This window comes from Ambystoma mexicanum, chromosome 6p (genome assembly GCF_040938575.1).
Source record: "Ambystoma mexicanum isolate Mex_15411 chromosome 6p, UKY_AmexF1_1, whole genome shotgun sequence".
Lineage (NCBI taxonomy): Eukaryota > Metazoa > Chordata > Amphibia > Caudata > Ambystomatidae > Ambystoma > Ambystoma mexicanum.
The window spans coordinates 375,166,976-375,190,336 of record NC_090935.1 but is presented as its reverse complement, the minus strand read 5'-3'; the positions used below and the strand labels follow the sequence as shown (position 1 = coordinate 375,190,336).

The following is a 23,361-nucleotide window of genomic DNA, read 5'->3' as shown; positions in this document are numbered from 1 at the left end:
TGCATTGGTGCAGGTGATGTTCCCCCCCCCAAACGTGCATCCCCCGTAGGTCTGTGGGTGTAATGATGTCCGTGGCTCTACCCCGGCTGAGTGTTGACACCGCATGGGGCGATACGTAAGCGAGGGAGGGACTGTTTGGTACAAGGGGACAAGAACGCTGACAAAGAAAGAGCTGAAGTAATTATGAGCCTAATCACAAAACATAATTCCAGACATATCTGGGCTATAATAAATGAGGGATCGTTGAAGCAAAATGCTATGATGACAAATGGGGTAAATTCCAATGAATGGGTGACCCACTTTGCACAAGTATTTCAAAATCCAACCATAGCAGTATTTGCAAATGATATAGAGCCCTACACCATGGAACGTCTCCGAGTCATCCAAAAACTAAACATTTCGAGGGCCGCTGGGCCAGATGGCCTCACAAACATGTTAAAATCCAATAAAACTCATCGGTCACTATTCATAGAAGCTCTCTTTCAAATGATTTCAACTACAAAAGAACTTCCGGTGTCTTGGTCCTCGGCAGTGGTTCTACCAATCTTCAAGAAGGGCAATCGGGAAGATCCCTCCAACTATCACCCTATTGCCTTTCTTGAAACCCTCTGGAAGATTTTTGCAGCATTCCTTCAGAATAAATTGTCAATATGGGCAACCGGCGCCGGCATTTTTGACACCTGTCAAACCGGATTCACAAAGGGCGTCGGCACTGAACTAAACATAATTCTACTAACTATATTGAAAGTGGAGGCCTTAAAAGGGGCAAAAAAGCTATTGCTCGCATTCAAAGACCTGCAACAACCTTTTGATAGCATAAATAGAGCCTTGCTATGGGAAAAGCTGCAGAATTGATCGTGTCCTGTCGACCTTCATCCATTGATGGCCTTCAACTCAAATACCTCGACCCGAGTCCGTCTCAATGCACAGGGAGATCTCACGGACGTAATTCCGACAAAAAAGGGCATAAAACAGTGTTGCCCATTAGCGGCATTACTTTTCAAACTATTCATTGCCAACCTACCGATCGCCTTAAGGAAAACAAAGTCCTTTCCATCACGAATAAACGGTCAGCAAATTAGTTGGGCCATCTATGCGGACGACCTTGTGCTGATGGACACCACCCAGATTGGGTTGCAAAGACTTCTATCCGACCTCCAAGCTTATCTCCATCAAAACGATCTTGTAATAAACAAATTATTTTTGTTTAAAAATCAAGTATTTTAGTTTTTAAAAAAAATTAAAAATAGTGGGCTTTGGCCCAAAGTCTGGAAAAAGAGAAGACTTTTAAATGGAAAGTAGCTGGTGAACAACTTGAGTCAACGAATTGTATACGCTATCTGGGGGTGCTCTTTAATGAATCCATCCGTGAATGGGATTGGACTCAAGATTTGATACTTTGCATGAGTAATTTGTCCCTACAAGGAGCCAAATTAAATGCAGCATGGGAAGTTCACTTTAAAACCCGTGTTGTTATTTTACCTGAAAAAGGTTGTTTCAACTATTACCTTTGGAAGTGAAGCCGGTTGGAAGAGAAGTCAAGATTTCTGAAGCTACCTAGAAGGTCTCTTCTGGCGGAAACTGCTCAAACTGCCCACCAATGTCTCAATGAAAGCCATACGATATAAGCTGTGCTCGGAATCCCCATACGGGACTGGGCTGTGGAAATCTGTAGTTGCACTAAGGAAAATGCGCCTAATTGACACAGCTTTTCCTTATCGTATCTTAGCCTCGTCTAATGAGTCACCTCAGACTGGATTACTAAAGACTTGTGGGGGATAGAATTGACAAGATCTTGACCTACGCTGATGTTAAAATGGAAACAGTTCTTTTTAAACCTCAAGTGGCAAAGAAAAATATAAAAAGGTGGAATTGGATTCAAAATAACGAAAAACTAAATAAATTAGCGCTGTCATTTTACAATGGACCTGCAGCATGCAGAATTGACCAGATACCGCATTATTTAACTAAATTTCCATCGCGTTATCACAGAGACCAGTTCTTGAGATTGAGACTGAGCTTATATAAAACCAAAGAAATGCAGTTTTTAACACACGATAAAGAAACTTCAAAAAATGTATGCAGGTTTTGCCATGCTTGAGTTGAATCATCTAAGCATCTGATTACGGAATGTATGGAGTTAAACTCAAAATGGTCTATGTACTTAAGTAAATGTGCCCCCCTAAGTGGAAACATGGAGGAGTGGTGGTTTTTGATGCTTGCAGTTAAAAATAACAAGTTAACCTGCGCCGTAATTGATTTTATGGACGCGATTTTGATAATCGAGTAAATTCGAGTTATATGATGTTGTCATTAGACCTTTGGGGGGGGGGTGCATTTGGTGAAATCCAACAAGAAGTAATGTGCCTTAAAGAACTGGCATTGAACAACAGATGTACTCCTCACCCTTGGAGGACCAGTGTGCAGCCCCTGGTGCTAGAGACTATTGGCTTTTATGATGCGTGCTAGGGACCTGACCCTGCGGCAGGACATGGGCTGGCCATCAGCAACTTGCCGGCAAGGTGGGGGAATAATGATATGCTATAAACCATGTTGGGAGGGGACGGGCAGACGAACAAGGGGGGGGATTGTGCGTTGGATGTATGCCAGTTTTTCGAGCGGGCTGGGGTTTGCACGTCTGAATGTAATCTGTTATGAGGCATGTCAACCTATGTTTTGTTTAATAAAAGTGTGTTATACAAAAACAAAAGCTATCCTGCAAAGCAGTGCATAAGGCACCGGGCCAGAGACCCGGTGACTTGCATGGCATACATGGAAAGGATTCTCAAACCATGGCAAGGATGGAAAATATGGTGTTGAGTAAATAGTGTAGTCACCAAACTGTGTTGGCTTGAGTGGCTCACAGTTCAAGTTAAGTAAAGGAATGTAGTTTTCTTTTAATTAGTGTGACTTGGTTAATCACAAACCATTGCACACAAGTATATCAAACATGCAGCATATATAATAAGAAATGAATCCATAAATCTAATACAAATACAATGAATGTACAATTATTGAAAAAACAAAATCGTAAAATGTATTTACATTGTAGAAATAAAACAAAGAAAATTATTCGTGTTTGAGCAGGTTAATAATTGTATTTCATAGTCTGTAAATAACATAAGATATTGATATGTATTTCCCACGGACAATAATATCATAATGCTAATTTGTGTCTGAAGGAAAATAATTACACATATAGTCAGGATAACTGGCAGAATATAAATACTGTAATTTTGTAAATTGAGTGAAAATACTGTGCGTTGTCTCTAGAGATTGTTTGCACAATCTACATTTATGATCTGCTTGTGGGATACTGTACCTAGGTCCAATCAACATATAGAATGGCAGTTGGTAAAATCTGAGCTGCATCTTGAAACATCACAATTTAATGACACTAACAATTAAATACTGTGCAGGGGCAAGATAACTAAACTGCCTAGAAAATTCCACTAGAGTTTTTTTTTAGAACATAGTCAGCATTTTAACTCCAATCACATAATAAAGCCTTTTTTTCAGTTGGAATTAAAGTTGATTTAGATGTAAAGATAAGTCGACTTGACAGTTGATCAATCCATAAAATAATTTACACGACTAAACAAGCATTTGTAAAGTTTTACATTTGGCCTCCCCCTGTGCAATGAGCTTACCAAAGTATCCAAGTAATGAACTGTAAATGGCAGTAAACATTTTTAAATACAGTAGGTTTTCCTTTATTTTAAGCAAGTTCGATAAGGAGGTTAATCCAAGTTCCAGTCTCATGCTTGGATTGGGAAGCTCCAATGTAATCGCAAAGCCGATCGCCAAATCTTAAATTCTAAAATGATTTTCCAATCAACATGATTTTCAGAGCATCTCTAATGTCCAGATAAGATTCCCCAGTACCATGCTAGACTTCTAGATGGTAAGCAGTCCCCGAAAAGAGGAACCAAACGATGAGCAGGGCAATTTCTTTATTGACAGAAATTTGCTTAAGGATCTAGAGTTCATATAGTTCTGTAGGCGTGTTCAATCTACATAAAAGCACTCTGAGATAAGTACATTGTCTGGCCTACTATATAATTTTGCCATCTAAAGAATGCTCAAAGTTAGGCTTATAATGAGATTCACCACAGGTCAGTTATCTTATTCTTGTTATAATTAATGCTTAAATGATTGGCTTTGGAATAAGAAAGTGTGTTAAAGGAGCGATGTAATCCAAAAGGAGTCTGATCTAGAATGACAATGTAATCGGAGTAATTCAACCATAAGATAGGTTAGCCGTTGATTTTCTATAGAAAGGAATTGAAACATTCTAGGGTGTGATGGATATGTGACATACACATTGAACAGGGGTGCACACTTTAGTTTTAAGTCAGTATTGATGCATATGTTGTCGTCAATTTCCCCATTCTGTCCAATCTAATTATTTTTGAAGTACCTGTATATAGTTGACACATAAGATACAAAATTGGCAAAGATAAGCCCCATACGTACAGTTTCTTCCACAGTAACTGATCGCTAACAGTGTCATCAAAAGCTGCAGATTCATAAATAAATGTCACGAACAATGAGGATGCCGAATTAAAGAGTGTCAGATATAATATTGCATCATGCATGTGTTGTATACAGCCCTGTAAAAGGACAAAAACCTGTATGGCTGAGATGTAATAAGTTCTTAGTTTCATCCCTCATTCAGAGATCTTTTAGAAATATGCTGTCATAAATCTTATTGGGAACATCCACCACAGCCAGTAACATATAATTGGACGGGTCAGTAAGGGAACCTTTCTTATATACTGGCACACGCAATGATTTCTTCCAAGAGCCAGCATGAGTTTGCTACAAATTGTCTTGAATTTCTCATTAAGTAAGTAGGCCTCAAGTAATGGGTTCTTTTTGAGTGTATTATTAGCAAGCCCATTTGTGCCAGGGGCTCTTGAATGTTTAAGTACTCAAATCAAATTACATAGGTCTTCCTTTGTATAGGTGAGTTCTCATTAAGGGTAAGGTAGTGCAAACAAAGAAGGAACTAAATTGACTTAAGTATCACAATATAGGTCACAAATGTGATTAACCCATACGATTTCATAGGATTCATTTCATATTTGAGTTATCATTCCATTTTTTAAAAATAAGTATCAAAAATTGTTATTGTCATTAGTATGCAATATCTGATATACAAGTTGCCAATGCATAGCATGCACATATGTGTTGATATTGTGCACCCAATTTTGATGATTTGACTGAATATTATCAACTAAAGTCATGTTATTTTGCGATTCAATCGCAGTATTTATTTGCAGAGCTCTTAGTGAACTTCTAGGTGTACACTTTCGGCCGCTATAGTGGCATCAAAAACTCTTTCTAGTATCTGCAAATTTAGGAATTGCCTGGGACACCTTCATGGCATTCATTAGATAAGCCTGAATAGCAGTGAATGGTAGCACTCTACAAGTAGAAGGTAGTGAGCTGTGTCAGAAAGAGAAAAGTATTAAGAAACAAGTGAAGGCCTAGAGTGAACTCTTAAAAAAGCAGCAATAAGTAGCATCTGTGAACTGAAGTGCAATTCATCGATGCAGCCATGAGGGACGTTAGGTTTATGCTGGGTAATGGCCTTACGGAGAAGTATTCCAAGGGTGGAGGAATAGCCAGAGTACTGGCTTCATCAGAAGGAAAATTGCACAGAAGCAGTGTTAGCAATATTTGCTGCCACAGTGAATTGATCAGGCCAGCGCATTGGGCAGTCAAAGAGTTCCTGTGGCTGTTAAGATACGTTATACACACAAGTGGTGCCAGCAGAAGAGGAGGGAGTACTATGATACAAAATTCATACAAGTGGTACCAACAGAGGAGGAGGAGAAGGAAATGGATGTTTCCCTAGACAGGGTAGTCTTGGTACAGTAAGGGAAGGTGACAGAAAGTGAGAATAATCCATGAGGAGGTTATGGAGGTGATAAGAGGACTCAAAGCAGGGGGAGCACTGTTCCTCATGGGGTGAGCATTTGTTTATATACATTTTACACAGAGAAGCTACCCGCAAAACAAGGTGTATGAACAATGTAGGGAAAAGAGGTAAGAGGTAGCTAGCTACCCAAGGGCTTGTGAATGGCAGATTATATGGGGTTCTTCAAACTAGACAGACATATGTCGTTTTGAGGACCGTACCGACTATCACAAATAAATGTAGACATTAAACCGTCTCATCAATGACAGCCAGTAGAATTCAGCAACTGTTCAGGGGAATGGTGCACAGAGACCATACCGTTTTCATTCCAGGTAATCGACAGGTAGCTTGAAACGACTTACCAATGTTATGATGGGAATTGAACAACCAAACAGTTATCTTGTATGTACCCAATGAGGATGTTGCAAAGGCTGGAGTAAGAGAATTATTTAAGGGGTTAATCAGCCTGTTACACAGGGCACCATGGTAGTGGTGAAGATTAACAGGGATAAGTTAGCCTTTAAGCAACAATGAGCACTGCAGCTAGAATACATGCTCTCTCCCCCCGGTGCTTGTGCTTACTATAGAGACGTTGGTGATTATGATGAGGTGAGAGCTGGAGGAGTTTGGGAATAAAGGAAAACAATGTGAATCAATCACATAATATATCTCAAAGAACTGCAAGTGTCATTGTTCATTAAGATAAAATAGCTATGATCGGTCTGAATTTATCTTCAGGCTGGATTCCTCAAAAAATTCACAATAGCTAGGAATTTTGTCAGAGGAACGAAAGCATCACAGATTGGCTACTGAAAGATGCAAGTGAAGGGATTAAATATCATTGGATGAAAAGGACAATGGTGGAAACATTTAAAGCAAACAACATGAAAGCTCTCGAGAGGCTGGCGGGGAAGGCAGATGACGTTACCACAGACACTAAGAAAATAGTGTCTTAGTGTCTGTGTTGTTATGAAGCAGTTGTGCAAGTCTGGATCTTGCACCACAGCCACAATTCAATGTCATATGAGTGAATGAATAAGCCACATCACATGTTGGGTCCTAGAAGAAGGGAGACTCAAATGGACGCTAAAACAACCTCTGCACACAGGGCAAGGTACACCTAAGCAGCCAACGCCAGGAATTTGAAGGATGGTGATGCGGAAGCTGAGGACACATTTGCCATACGGAGTGGGCTTCTTTGATTGCGCAATGAACTTTATGAACGTACATTGCACAATCAGGGAAGTGGAAGGAGGCAGAGGAGCAGCAGTTAGTGGGGAGGAGTAGGTCGGGAATGGGGCAAACGCCTTTGGAGTGGGGGAAGGAGTTAGAATAAGGGGAGCAGGGAGTGACAGGGTTCTGGGATGTCCCCTGGGCATTAGAGGAGTTGAGCGAAGGCAGGACGAGGAAATTGGCAGAGGGGATGAGAGGGGAACTGATGTGTCCTCTGGAGATTGAGCAGGGGTAAGGCTAGGTGAGCAGCAGGAAGGGAGGTGAGCAGGGGAAAGGGGAGTTGAGCAGAGAGAAGGGGAGGTGAGCAGGGGCTCAGGGAGTTGACCAGGGGGGACAGGGAGGTGGGTCAAGGGCAGGGAGCAGAAGAGATCCATTTCGGTACTCCCTTTGTACAAAACAGAATGCAGTGGGAGTTTCTAAATGTATACATTTCGTGCTGAGCAAATACAATCCCGTACAGTGCAGAATTCACTCAAGGGATTGGATAGAGGCAAAAAGAAAGGAAAGCTGCTGGGAGACTTCGTACGCAAAACCACTCGAGACCCTCAGTGACCTAGGTAGAGGACATAAATTAATCTTCACGAGTGAGTTTCTGGTGGAAGGTGGGTGCAGGATAAATAACTAGATTTCAGGAGGAGACAAGGAGAAAGTGGCCAGGATTCGCAAACATACCTCTGTACCTCTGCACTGCCCAAAAGTGGCATACATGCTGGAAACAGGTGGCGCATGCAGATCTAAGTGATACTGTTGCATTGTGAAACAATGGGTATGAAAAGGTTCCGCAAATGTGGAGTAGAGATACAGGAGAGGAGATTAAGGGGGTGAATGACAGCATGCATAAAGGTGAAGGACGTGGCATTGAATGCCAGACTAAGTATGAAACATATGGTTCTCTCAAAAGGATGTTACGCCAGGTACACACAATACATGAGGATTAAGACTGCCGGATGTATGAACTGTGACGTAGAGAATGTTATATTCCATCACTTCATCTGAAAATGCAGAAGAAGTAGCAGTTTTGGACTAGGGCAATGAAAGATGTGAGGTAGGTAGTGGGACTAGATTAACAGCGAAATCTGGTGAGCATGTTCTTTGGGGAAATGCCCCATCTACAGCAGCTTCAGGCGAGATTTGTAAAAGTAGTGAATGACCTGGCAAAAAGCAGGATAGCTCTTCGATGGAGGACGATGGCCTGCCCTATTATAGATGGGATGACTTATGGGGGATGGGGATTTAGAGCATACATAGCTCATAGCAAAGGATTTGGTGAAAAGGGAGCGAAAGACAATAGTGGATAAACATGAGATTGGAGGAGTGGGATGATGAAGGGAACTGCAGAGAAGGCATGGGGGAGTGGATAGATTAGGGGAACAATAATAGACCGAACAATGTATGAATTGGTAGTACCATGATAATATTCCCTGAAGAAATAGATGGAGGCTCAAATGTATGCATTGGAGATGGGGGCAGGTGTTAATTAGATGCAGAAGCTGTCTAGGACTGTGCTATATGAATGTGGCGATTTGGACAGATTGGGCACCTACTTGGGCATTGTGATTATCTTGTTTTGTGCTCTTCCTGCATTGGAAATATGATGTTGCTGGAAGCTTATTAACACATTTGTAATCCAGACTGAAAGGCATCAGGTGGGTGATGTTTGGGTGTAACATTTGTAATGTTTATTGTTAGACTAAGGATAAACAAGATGAGCCCCTTGCTACATTATCACTGTTTAGTATGCTGAAAACGAATAAATAAATCAACATTTTCTGTTTTGCCTATGGAAAGGTCATTCCACCTTAAAGTGTTGCATCCACAAACCTATTTCATGTATATACCCATGTGTGTGTGTGTACACACCTAATTACATAATATATCAATGCCATTCTGTGTATGAAACAGGTTAAATGTACAGTTAAATACTGACCACAGTCCTGCATTGATGTCTACTCCACAACCTCCTAGTATGAACGTTCACGTTTAATAGTTCAATAATTGTTGCTCAGCAAGACAGGTGGGTATTGTTTCCTCTCCAAAGCAGAGAATAATGGGGGAGGACACTGTAAATTTATAAGCAAGTCCATCCACAAAGATATGACAATTTTCAACAAGAGCACAATCTCAATGTTATGATGTGATGTAAAGAATTGGTAAGAACGCAGTACACAATCAAAGTACTTTGTTTTTAGTCAGTACCTAGTCAAAAGAGGAACACTAGAATTTGCCATGAACTGAAATGTTGCTATTTTAGTTCAACAAGCTTGCAGAAAACATTGTTTGCTGTGAAAGAGGCTTATTTTTCACTAATATGACAATGCAGTTGCCAAAACAGAATCTTAGTCATTTTCGCTGTGTTTAAAAAATAAATGTAAATATGTATATCTCACTAGGACACACATTTTCTATCAAAAATGATTAGCAAATCAAATTTAAAACAGTTCAGTTTGTGAAGGGTGTGTGAACATCGCATACTCCCTCAGGCTACACATGGGTTCACTGTACTTGCCTTCGCCCGTTTCTCCCTACTGATACCCTCACAATTTGATACACATCACTAAATATAAGTCCTCTAGGCCCGCTTGCGACCCATGCCTGGGAAGAATTTTCAAAGAACTGTAGCCTGTAATCTTCCACTACATCCTGGGCATAATCAACTGCACACACTCTTTGGACGTCGTCCCACCTTTCTTTAAGGAGGTGGCTATCCTGGACCTAGAGAAAGCCAGCCTGGTTCTCTCCAGGTTCTCTCCAACTACAGGCCTACCTAAAACTTCCCCTTAAATGCCAAACTGCTCGAGAGTGCTGTCTTTGACCACTGCCAGATAAGGACAACTGATTCTAGAGTCCCACCAGGACGGTTTCAGAATGCAAAAGAAGACAGAGTGTGTTGTCACTCCGGATGACTACAGAGGCTGATGACCTCAAACCCTGATGGATCTGGACCAAAACCTATCTGTGTTTTTTGATAATGCCAACTATCTGATCCTGCTGGGACATAGTCAGTCAGCAGCCTCCAGAGCATTGCAGTATGTTGGAGAGCCACATACCCAAGCAAGAAAGGAAAATATCCCGCTCTCCCTTTTCTCGCCATGTCGCACAAGCCTCAACACCTCTAATCTTTAAACTGATCCTCCATCTGCTCTACAACATCACCCGATCCATTGGATACACATTTATGTTGAAGATACTCAGATCCTGCTTGGGTTATATGGGAAACCCTCCAGAGACACCCTCATCTTTAAAACTGTCTCCAGTCCGAAATATCTTGGATGTGCACTGGCTAAAGCTGAACACAAAAAGGGAGATCTGTAAGGATATTTGGCATGTTACAGCACAGAGTACAGCACTACTGCACAGGTAGCAAACAGCACAAAGTACAGCACTACTACACAGGTAGCAAACAGCACAGAGTACAGCACTACTGCACAAGTAGCACATTTCTTTTTGCAGCACCACCACAAGGGTGCGGTGCATTGCTATATGGGTTACCAGATTAACAAGGAAAGACAGGCTATTCAGTCAAAAAACGATTTTAACATATAAGATGCAAATCTATTTTTACAGTTAAAAGCACACGTGCTCATTTAAAAATGCACACTATTTTTCACCTGAAATGCCTATGGTGCGAGAGACACATTTGAAAATTAACAGCTAACCTATTAACCATTAACCTGACTAATAAAACCTTATTTAACATAACCCACTAATAAAATGTGTTCTCCACTGCAGAATTGGGCATACTCTGAACGCCATTTAAATGTGTGTGCAGATTTTTTTCTTCTCTTCTCTGCCTGATTCTCCGTGTTTTTGTGCACAGTAACTGCAGGAAGAAGGAAGTCAGATTTGCAACAATTGCAAATGTATAAGCGAAGCTATTGTTGAGAGTAGGAGGATGAGAGATGATGGATTTCATTGGGACATGTCATACAGAGGGCTGAGATGAAAGTTTTAGTGGGCAGTATCGGGGAAAAAGACAGGCAGACATTTTTCTGCACTACTAGGGAGAAGACCTGGCTGTGGGACTCCTGACTGAATGCAGATCCCTGCGTCCTGCTACAGTCAAGATTTGGCAGTCGAGATTGGGGAGAGCTGAAAGAAGGACCTTTCCACTGGCTGAGGCGTTCCTATCTGCAAAAGCTGAGAATTCCAGGCAATGACCCCGGTTTGAGAAGGCAAGCGTTCCTTTTTGCTGGAGTTAATCTTCAAGGGAGCCACATTCACAAAGAGAACAGCCAGAGAGAACAACTAAAAAGATAAGGTAATGAGAAGTGTGGGAGCTGAGTGTGTACGGTAATATGCAGTCAGTGTAGGATTCCTGTGCATGCCTTAATCAAATGCTAATGTTGCAATTTGAGTTCTGTTCTCCGCCACTCTCTTTGCAGTGTGTCATAGACAATGCTTTTACTGTACCATTTTATTTATTTCTGTAAAGAGTGAGATCGTGTTTAAATGCAACTTTTATAATACAGAAAAATATTTGAAAACAGACGGGTGGTGTATTTACTATTTACCATTACAATGCCGATGATGTGGGGAGATTTTTAAACAGTGCAATGGTCATTTTAAGACAGATGTGTGCATGTCAGAATCAGTATGAACAGTTGTGAGTGACTGTAGCATAGCTTGTTGGAGGTACATGAGCCAACGGGAAGAGAGACTCTCTGAACATAGCTCCCTACCGTATATAAGGTAGTGGAAATTACCACAAGACTACCATATATAGCTCTCTGTCGTAAATAAGTCAGTGAGTTCGCCCATGGTGGCACACCAACACTATCACTGAAAAATGTGGTATTCCTAAAATGTAGGTCTGAGGTCTCTCTAGTGATCACACGAAAAATCTAAGCAAAGATAAGGGATTCTGGACATTGGGGTCACAAATAGAACAAGGGAATTATGCTCACCAAAATACCACCAACCGCGCCTACCACCCACGCATACCAAATATGCATGCCTGGGTGCTGAAATAATGCATGTTCACTGTATTATTGTTGTACATGGCCCAATCTGAATACAAGGAGTGATTATTGCTAAGTTATATTTCGGCGGTAAGAAAATACCGTCAGGCCCCAAATCTCCACAAAATACCCTACAGATCATGTTCATTGGGACGGCTTACAGATTGGCAAACACCATGGGAACCTGTCCCGCCTTAAGGATTAATTATCGAACGCTATCTGTTTTTCAAGTTCCAAGTGAGCACTTACATCAGTTCATGCTTTAAAACGTATCCGTAAAATGTTCCTATTCACGTCCTTGGCAGAGCGGCAGCTATAAATATCCTAATTTTCTATTGCTTTGACTATGAAACAATCTTTTTGGGAAATCAAGTCTAGGGACATTCAAAACCTCCAACATGGCCAGAACACATAAGTATTATCACTCTTATGCTTTGCTCCAGAGAGCACATCTCACCAGTTTGGAACAGCATCCACTGGCTGGCTATGACCAAACAATCCCAAATCAAAATAGTCTGCATTTTTAAGGCTAGCTGTTCAATTCCTGAATTCCAAGTTTACTCTATGAACACTCACTGCCAATAGGAAGCAGTTTCACACCAAGTACCGTTCTTCTTTCATCCAAGGAGTCTTACGACGCTCTCTCTCCCAGCCCGAGGCTTCTCTTTAACCAGTTTCTATGTTCACTCCACTTTTTGTCTTGGGGGGGGGGAGTCAGTGTCAAGTTTGTCCTTCACCTTGAACTGCATTGAACTTCACCTTCACTCACTCTCTGGTCTGATCCTTGGCTCCTTCAATCAGAGTTTGGCACCTTTTAGTATTTTGACTGGGTACCATGGCACAAGGTACTCTTCAACACTGTGCCCTCACAAACTGGCACATATATACTTGTGTTAATTTCCCTTAGCAGAGGTTGCTTCTTCGTGATCCTCACTGTTAACCAGCAAGGTGAATTTGACCTCACTCATCTAGTCTTCCCCAGTGCAGTCCGAAACAGCAGACTTCCCCTATCTTCACCGATACTCCACAGCACAGCTCCGCAGTGCCACGCAGTCTCTCTATTGTGAGATGGAGACATTGCCACCTTTGAACTAACTTTTGGTTCAGGCTACAGTCCACAAAGCCCACTGTACTGGATACAGAAAACAGAAGAAAGACTGTTTATGTTGGGTTCTCCTCAAGATATACAGTACTTCATCCCTATAACCTTCAGGAATCTATGCTGGCATATGTGAGAAACCTGGGTGTATTCTCCTATGTAGCCCCCCGAGAATCCTCTATTCAGGTGGCCTGGGGAGGGCCATTGCTTTTGGATCCCAACCCTGGGGGTGGACAAGCGAGGAAAAATCACCTGAGTAGGGGAGGCCTCGGTTGAATACTCTGGGAGAGACGCAGTATTGTAACAGGACAGCCTTACTGGGATATCTTGATTCCCATGACCCAAGTCCAGGTAGCAAAATACTTCGATCTCATTATATCTGTAATGATCCCAGAGTGAGAAGGGAAAGAGTTGATTACCCAAGACGGAGCGGGAGGAACGTGCAAGTAACACAAGATCAGAGCACTGAGAACAAGATTTATTAATCCTCTCCAGATCATAGGGAATACCTCCTAGGACCCGATACACAAACCATCGGAAGACATTAAGAAGGGGACAACTTCATCCTTAGGGGGAAGAACGAATCAGTAGATGTTCTTATGCCCCCTGTCAATATTCTGATAAGGTCATCAGAACTCAATCTAAATCTTGTTGCACTTCCTAAACTCTTTCCCTTAACATCAAGGGGATGTTTACAATCTTACCCCATCACCCCCTCCACATTTTCAACAAATACTGAGACGAGGATCAGGCAACTAATATCAGTAAAGATTACCCATAGGAGTAACATGGAGAAAATAAGGGAAACCTACCCTAGAAAGAACTCAGGTTGTCCCCCTAATAGAGTCAGGTAGGGTTAAGCATTAAATAGAAACTACTTGCACCTGACTCCATTTGACGGGTTTATTCACTATAAAAGGTATGATCATGCACACAGAAAGGAGCGAGATGGGGATGCAGTCTGGACTGTTGGAGGCCAGGAGCATAGAGAAGCAGGAGCTCAGGCTTTAGGAGGACAGCGGGCGGAAACGCAGGCCTAGTGTGGATTAAGGGATGCAGCGTGGCGAGGGATCCGTGCATCCAGGGATTTGGAGAAGTGCAACCTGCATTCTGCCGGCCAGGTTCAGGGGAGTGCTTGTTCCCTTGGGGCCTGTGCCGACCCCAAGTGTGCCTCAGGGGCAGGTGGTGAGACCCTGATCTCCACCCTGCATTTCCTGCAGGAACCACCTCTCAACGCGACACTACCCAGTGAGTTTTGAGGAGAATGTAAGACATGGGTGAGAGAAGAGCGGTAGAAAGGCACGGACAGTAAAAGCTGCACCGAATTGCAAGGAAAATAATCTGTAAAAGCTGAAAGCAATAACAAAGCAGAAAGTGTAAAGGCTGAAAGCAAGAGCGAAGCAGAAAGTATAAAAGTAACTGAACGGAGCAGGAAGTAAAGCAAAAAGCAGATTGGAGCGGAAAGCGAGCAAAAGACTGATTGGAGCAAAAAGTGAGAGAGTGAAGAAAAGCACAAGGGTGTGAGTGGCCCAAAAAGGAAAAGAGAGGGGCACAAGAAGAGTCAAGAAAAGGTGGCAGGGGCACAATAAAAAGGAAAACAGAAAAAAATGGTACAAGGTAGCACAAAAAGAGTAAAAGACAAGTGCCAGGGGCGTGATAAGAAAAGCAAGAATACACAGTGCAAAGGAAAGAAGAAGTAAAAGGGTGCAGGAAGCATCGGAAGGGGAAAAAAGGCATCAGGAAAAGTAAGAGTAAGAAAACAAAGAGGTGCAAAGGATCAGGATGGTCACATTTAGAAAAAGCAAAGAGCCTGGCATTTTTTCGAAAGCCTCCGATTCTACACCATGAAAGGATGGTATTTAAAAAAAGATCATCAATAAGAGAAAGGTACATCCTGAATTGGTGTTTTGAATTAGAAGGCCTAAACCTGGGGAAGGGCACACTGTGGAATCAAGAAAGAACTGTGATGGATTGTATTTTGTCTTTGAAAGCTTGGAGAGGCCTTAGCTTGGAGAAGGGCACCTTGAAAGGCCTACCAAGGAAATCAAAGGAAACAAAGTGTACTCAGATAAAACTGACTCAGTGCTAAAAGCTGGAAGAGGCATAGGCTCTGGGAAGGGAACCCTAAAAGACCTACCAACCTGCTGAATTTTTGTTTTGAATTAGAGGAGCCTAAACCTGTGGAAGGGCACCGTGTGAAATCAAGAAGAAACTGAGATATTTTGTGTGGTAAAGCTGGAAGAGGCCTACGCTTGAGGGACAGCGACCCTGGGATGCCTATCAAAGAAAGCATCCTAGTAACAGTGGCTTAGTGCTTGAAAGTTGGAAGGGGCCTGAGCTTGGGGAAGGGAACCCTAAGAGGCACAACCAAGTTGGAGACCTGTTCATTTTTGTTGTACTGTTGAAAGTATTGAAGCGTGGGGAAATGAAACCCTGAGAAGCTTACAGAAAGAACTCTGTTACATTTCTTCCATGGTGTTTTGAGAAACTTGAATAAGCTAAAGCTTGGGAAAGGGGTCACCAAGGAACTCAAAGACGCTGAAGGAAGTTTGAATAACTACAAGGGCCCTGTGGAGAAGGTCTTACGCACAGCCCTGTTGATTGAACTCATTTGTGTGACATTGACCAAACAGCACCTGGCGAGAAGACCACCTGAAACCAATTTTATTTTCCCACATTTAGTTGAACCGCTATTTCTTCTTTTCAAAAGACTTCCTATCATTTTTCTACAGAGTGAGGGCAAGCATAGGTTTAGACACATACTTATTTTTGACTATTAGACAACAATGGCATTAGAAACATCAGTTAAGGGAATTACTCCTTTAGAGTTGGGGCCCGTCAGGCATTACACCAAGCCACAAACCCTAAGAAATAAAGGTTTTCAAACTAACCCTTTTGGGTCAGTGTCTCTGTTGATACCATGCCTGTCTCGCACAAATTATCATGCCCATCGTTTAATAGTTATCAAAAGCAACTTCACAGTAGCAGAACCCTAGACTCTGGAATCTGCTTATAGATATAAAGACAATGGCTGGTCCAATTACAATCAGTGTTGATTCCGCTACAATCAAAACCATTTGAATATTGAGGATGACCGTGGTTAGAATTGTAAGCTTAGAGTTAGCTCATTCCCCAGGGCATAAACTGTGATGGCACAATAGTATAGTTGCAATGCACAATAGTTTTAAAAGCATGTCCCATACTTCAACTTTCCAAACTAACAAAATGATGCTGTACACTGAACTCACATGAGCACTGTAAAACAAATATGACTGGATTAGTTGTATTATGCAAGTTACAAGGCAATTCAACAAATTGCTACTAAAAATAAACAATGAATACTTACATTGGGAAGAAGCTTGTGAGGCCTGACACAACATTAAGCGGCTTTTTGAAATTTCTCATGTCCCAGGTTTTCAGAGTATCATCCCCTGCAAAATATAGAAATTACACTTCAAAAGAACAACTTACGGCTCATGGGACAATAATATTTTCTGCTGTACATTTGCTCTTTGATAAAGTCAAAGTCCAAATGAAGCATAAAATGGTATGGCTTGGTGAGCCCAGCACCCATTGCAAACAACAGCCAGGAAAATCTGAACACAATCTTTGTCATGAGGATGTACCTTTTCTATTTGCATCTGTGCCTTGCTTGACTATAGCTGCGAGAGACCTATCGGCCTAACCTGAGAAAGGCTTGGTTTCTTTGCACCTAAGCTTGGTTTCTGGGCCTACTTAAATGAAGCAAGAGCTCAATGGCTCGTTTCCAAGAACAATCTCTATTGCATTCTACTAGAAGTGTAAGAGCTTATGTCGACAGGTACAACAAAAGGACAAAATGTAGTATTACATTATGAATTCACTAGGTTAGAGAAGAGCACCTTAACATTGAGGTGCAGATGTTTTCAGCAATGCAATTTTACCAGCAAATGTAATATACTATAAACATTCACCTTCTGCCTTTTTAATTTGACAGCTCACTTGGCGTTTAGCACAAGCAGTCAGGACTTGAAAATGTAAATTTTTGTCTCAGAGGTTTACAGAAATTCAAGTCTACCTGTGAAAGGAATACACTATAATACATGTTTCCTCTGCCTTTTTGAACACTGCACTGACGCATTTTACAATAAACTGAAATAAACATGTTCACGTTCACTAGGCCCCCTTTTTAGAAAGTATTTCTCACATATGTACATTTCTCACATAATGGAAATTAACATAAGGCTGGACTGCTTTAACCCATGTAAATTGAAGCACTTTTTTAAAACAGTGCAATATGTCTAACAGCTCTCTCTGCAAGCTAAGTGATCTATAGTGTAGATTTACAACGTTTAGATACTACACTCACAACCCTGTTTTTCCCACATGCCAGCCTTGAATGTAAAACTTTCGTAAATGTGTTTTTATCCTCACTCCTGTTATTTGCCATCTGATAAAGAAGGTCTTTGTGGCTTCAAAAGCTCATTCATTAGTGCATCACATCACAAGGGGGTGGGGGGAGGGCTTGAAGGCAAACTCTGGAAATAAGTGTTAACTCTTCCCCAATTCCCTTCCTTAGATACGAACTAGGGCTCCAGTCCCTGAAGTATCACGCCAAACGGAGGGCATTATCTGTCTACAGGCAGATAATTGTCCCCAAAGATAATAGACTTTGGGCCTCATCACGAGTTGGGCACTAACCCTGGCGGTATTACCGCCGGGGCTATTAGCCCTACCGCCAAACCCCCCCAGCGCTATTAGCGCTGGATCACAGGTTTGGCGGAACGGTAAGTCCCCACTCTCCATTGGGACCATTAGAGAATTTCCCATTCCCCATTGGGCCTACAGGGGAATGTTTGGCGCTATTACCACCGGTGGTGGTATTACCGCTAGCGGTATAGCACCCAAAATCGCAGCAGATTTGCTCCCAGCTGAGAGCTGGGGGTAAATCCGCCAAGCCTGTGATTTGGCAGACCCTTAAATGCAGCGGTAACAGCGTTACCACTGCATTTAAGGGTTACTGCCAAACTCATGATGAGGCAGTATATGTGGACATAAAAACAATGTTGGAGAATAATACAAATTAATTTCTAAGGGAACTAAGAACTTATGCGTTAGCAATACTTTCCAACTGTGATTGTCTAGAGAAAGATCTGACAGATAACCCTATGTATGTAAAAGGGTGTTTGAAAAAATGAACTGGATTCAAACAATAGCAGAAATGCAGAGCACCAAGCTCCACCAGTCACTATCACCTTGTGACAAACCAATAGGTTTCTTAGCAAGATATCTAAAACGTTTTCCTAATCCTAGAAATAGATCAGATTTTCTCAGATTCTGCCTGAATCTATTGCCGACAAGGAAGTTTCTTTTTATCAGATATAAGGAACAACCTGAGGACAATCAGTGTCCCATGTGTAGTAAAAACATACCCCAAACCTTGAGACACATATTGTTGACTTGTGATGGCACAAGAGAAATGAGAACAAAGGCGTTCACAAGATTTGTGGTCAATGTAGGGTGGATAGACATGCCATCATTTTGTGAAAGATTAAGCTCTGGTCACGAATTGCAGTTAACATGGGAGGTCGGAAAGCTACTGCGATTAGTGAATGTGATGGGAACCGATTGGAAAGTCACAAATCATTGAGAGCGCCCCTGTCTGGTGTACATTGAAAATAGTGCTCTTTTTTCCCCTTGTGTACATGTCTTTTTATACAATGTTTTTATGTTATAGAAATGTAATTTCTCCTGTTCTTAACTTGTTTAAACTTGCTTTTTTTTTGTGAACATTTGTTTTTAGATCTTGTATTCCCTTTTGGTTTCTGTTTAGTAAAGGTTTGTAATAAACCGTATACTAATAAAATGAAAAAAATATAAAATTAGTTCATCACAGCATAATATTTTCAGTAAGTCCATTTAACAGACAATCAAGAAGAGAGTCTTCGACAACTTATGAGTCAGGGGTCAATTTGACCATCAACGCAGCCAGACAACCACATCAGGCATCCAAATCAAAACTTTTGGACACAAAACCGGGGATTGGTCTTGCTGACAAAAGGATGGCATGACACATGGCCAGGTAAACGAATGACAAAGGATTGGGTTAGTGCAAATGCACTTGTCCTTTCACGCATAAAAAGGAATCCCTAAAAATTGCCAATCCAGCTATTTTGCCCATTTCAAACATTTCTGATGTGACCAGGCTACTGGAAAAGGTGGTCCGAGACAAAGGTTGCCTTAAATTAAACAATGACCTGGGAAATTGGTTCCAAACAGGCTTAATGCTGGAGAGCGACAATTAATCTGTTGTAGACATGAGGTCGAATATAATACAGTTGTTCAATATATCCCAATAGGATAACAGGCTGCGATTTCTATCAAGGTAAAGCCTCCAAATGGTGTCAAACCTTTCTAAATGACTGCTCAGCAGGCTCTCTTGTGGAGCTTCATAGTGCTTGGATGTATTTTATTAACCTATACATGTTACATTAAATACACCGTGTTTACTGTGTTTCCTTTATAACAATTAATTTATATGTATTCATATGAAGTAGTGCCCCCAGGTCTAATAAATGTCTCACTAGACACTTTCTGTACTAATCCTACTTGTCCTAGTATTTTTGAAACCCGGAAAGTTAGTAAAGAAAATCAAGTGACTTGTTGTGCCCATCTCAGTGGTTGGGAATACCAGAAAGCAACTAAAGTGGGACAGAAGAATCTTCATGGTGGTTCCCTTAAGTGTCAGTGCTTAGAAGAGAAAGAAGTGGACAAAGGGACCCACGATGCTGATACCAGTGGAATGAGAGGCTATGAACAAAGTGAGAGATCTATTGATGCAATGGAATAGTTTGAAGTAAAGCCAGCTTTTGAAAGGGAGGTAAAGACACCACAAGAAACCCAGAGGAGTAGAGGCCAAGACCCTCAAGTAGGGAACCAAGGAACTGTAAATTAAGCAAGACAGGGGATACCTAAGAGAAGGTGGAAGAGTCCCAGTGAAGAGCTAAAGGAACTATCTCTAGATAGACTATCAAGGCTCAGGCAGCCTATCCAGGAGAAGGGAGTCCTTCTTCGAACCCTTTTTGATTAGTTAGTGCAACCCCCTTTTTGATTAGTGATCGGGTCAGCGCATGGTCGTTTTTTGACAGAGGAAGGACTATTTGATTTGGACTACATCACCGATGACGAACATCATAGTGAGATTTATGGTAGGCAAGTCGACCCCCCTTGTTAGGGACAGGCAGTCCTTTTATTTATTAAAACAACATTGAAGAACCCACTACAGGATAGGGTTCATTCTGAAAGAATATAGGCCGAAACGCGGTGACATATCCTGGCGAAATGTTTTCTGAACAAAGATTATTTTGTATAAAAAAATGGGAATTGTCTGTCTGTTCCGAAAATGGCACAATAGTTCTTTAATTTGATGGCAGATCAAGAAAGCCACCAATGAGACAACCCGAGAAAATATTTTTTATGTATTAATTTAATTGTGAAAAGCAAATAAATGGATTATTATTTTTCTAAATCTGGGCTATGTATGGTTGGTCACATATTTTGTTTAATATAACAGAATGTGAATCAAAGGTGGTGTGCACGGATTTGGAGAATTGGAGACGGGGGTAGTTCATGTTTCAAACCCTTTTTTCTACATATTTCCCACTCTACTTGAACACATTGTACCCGATAACAAAATATATTGAGCGTGACCTACCTTACACATTCTCTCATCCAGTCACAATGCGATTCTCCTAGATTCTTATTTGCTACTCTTAACACATTCTTGGCTCCACCTGTTTCTAATCCCCTGCTACTCTTTACTCATGAGTCTAATGATTTTGCAAACTTCTTTTTACTCAAAGTACAGGAGATTAGATTCCAAGATATTCTGCAGCTTCTTCTCTTTATAGTCCCTCTGTGCTTACAAACTCAAATCGTTTGTTCTCTTCTTCTGCCCCTGTCTCAGATAGTGATGTCCTATACATTGCTGCTTGCTCTCATCCTACCTCTGGCTCGATCTGATCTACTTCCAGCTTCCTCGGTTATTCTCCCTTCACTTGTTTCTTCTTTCACCACCCTCTTCAATTTCAATCTGTCCATATCATCTGCTTGTTTTCCATCTTACTTTAAATCTGTTACTGTTATTTCATTGTTAATAAAAGCTTCTCTGGACGTTATGGAGCTGGTAAACCTTCACCATATCTCACTCTTGCCTTATCTATCCAAGATACAGCAGCCTATTATCCCTTAACATCTTACTTATCATTCATTTTCATCATTGTTTCCAAAATCTAAGTCAAGAAGAGAAAACCACACTAAAGGGACTGCTTTTCAATGAATCCATTATAATACGAAAAGCAATAAGGGAGGAGCCACTGTCATTCTCAATAGAAAAGACTACATCGAGGAATGTATGAGACAATTAGAAGAGGACCAAAGTTATCGAAAGCAGAGGAAAGGAGATGGATTACAAAGAAAGAAGCAGAATTCCTACGAGCAGACAGACCAAGGATACCGCAATTTTTATATCCTCCCGAAAATTCACAAAGCCCTAACTAGATCTCCAGGGAGACCAATACTTGGTGTTAGAACCCTTATCCAGGTTCCCGCACCATTTCATGCAACCAATGGTCAGAGAGATGTCCTCCTTTATCAAGGATACCACACAGATCATAAATGAAGTAGAAGGGAGACCATTTAACCCAGCCGAAGAAATTCGGATATGTCTTGATGTGGTATCATTGTACACTAACATACCACAGAGGGCCTCACTTGAGGTTTTGGAAGAAAGACTACTCATGGGGAACAAACACCGAAACCCTAGCTTTGTTCATCCTCTGGTGCGCGGAAGTAGCACTAATGGAAAATTATTTCCATTTTAATGGATGCTACAATAAACAGACACAGGGAACGGCTATGGGGGCGACACTAGCCCCGAGCATCGCAAACCTCTATATGGAGGCCTTCGAAATAAGTACGATCTATGGTGACAACAACCCCTTTCGAGATAAGATCCAGGTCTGGAAGAGGTACATAGACGATATTCTACTAATTTGGAAGGGCGATGAGAGTGAAGCTATCTCGGTCATCAAATGGCTGAATGAGCAAAATCAACATATAAAGTTCACTGAAAATTACAGCAGAGAGGAAGTGAATTTCCTGGACATTACAATAAAAGTTGACATCAACAATGGAGAACTTTTCGTGACACCATATAAAAAGCCTACTGACCGCAATGAATTATCGCATTATACTAGCTTCCACCCTAACCATACGGGGGACAACTTGCCTTTTGGGCAGTTTTTATGCTTAAGAAAAACAGCACAAACAGAGAAGACTATATAGAAGGGGCCAACAAATTGAGAACAAATCTACAAGAAAGAGGCTACCCTAAAAAATTGACAAACCGAGCTATGAAGAGGGCTGACAATAACCATCGGGAAGCGATACTTGAACAACAACCGGTATCTAAAAAAGAAAAAAGAATGAAAAATTGGTCTTTGTCAACACGTACAGTAATCTGTCAAATCGGATTAGAAAAATCATATACAGAAACTGGACGATTATGGAAAAAGGAAAAAGCCCATTGGAAAAACCACTAATAGCCTTCAGAAGAAGCAAGACCATGAAGGATCAAATAATGCGCAATGATATCACAAAGCAATATAAAATCCAACCAACACTTACAGAGAGCTGGGGAATGAGAGCACCGGAGGGACATGTGCCATGCAGCAGCTGTACGTGCTGCCCACAAACAAAGAAATCAACCCAAATAGATTTAGGCCTTAAGAGCAATTGGAAACAGAAAACATTAACGAATTGCAACTCCAAATTTGTTGTTTACGTGATATGGTGCCCCTGTAAAAAAATCTATATAGGGAAGACTGAAAGAAAAAGAAAAACCAGGATAACGGAGCATAAGAGTTGCATAAGGAACAGAATTCATTCCGCACCAATGGTAGGACACTTCATAGAAATGATCCATAAGGCAGAAGAATTAAAGTGGTCCGTGGTGTATCAGGTAAAGGAGAGTAATAATACGAACATCGATAGGAGGAAATTACTAACAAAAGAAAAGGAACTAATTTTTCTTACTAAATGTTGCAAGACGGGTCTCAATGAACGAGTGGAGTGATACCTCATGGACCAATGGGAATGGATGCTGC

At 41.3% G+C, this 23,361-nt stretch overlaps 1 protein-coding gene across 3 annotated transcripts in view; it reads right to left on the bottom strand.

Moving 5' to 3' along the window:
• The window catches only part of WDR70 (WD repeat domain 70), a 2,341,596-nt gene that overhangs the window by 598,881 nt on the left and 1,719,354 nt on the right, over positions 1–23,361 (bottom strand). For all 3 annotated transcript variants that reach the window (XM_069627151.1, XM_069627149.1, XM_069627150.1), the window contains exon 11: positions 16,563–16,647. In XM_069627151.1, the coding sequence (XP_069483252.1) occupies positions 16,563–16,647 (85 nt within the window). The remainder of the gene's footprint in view (positions 1–16,562; positions 16,648–23,361) is intronic.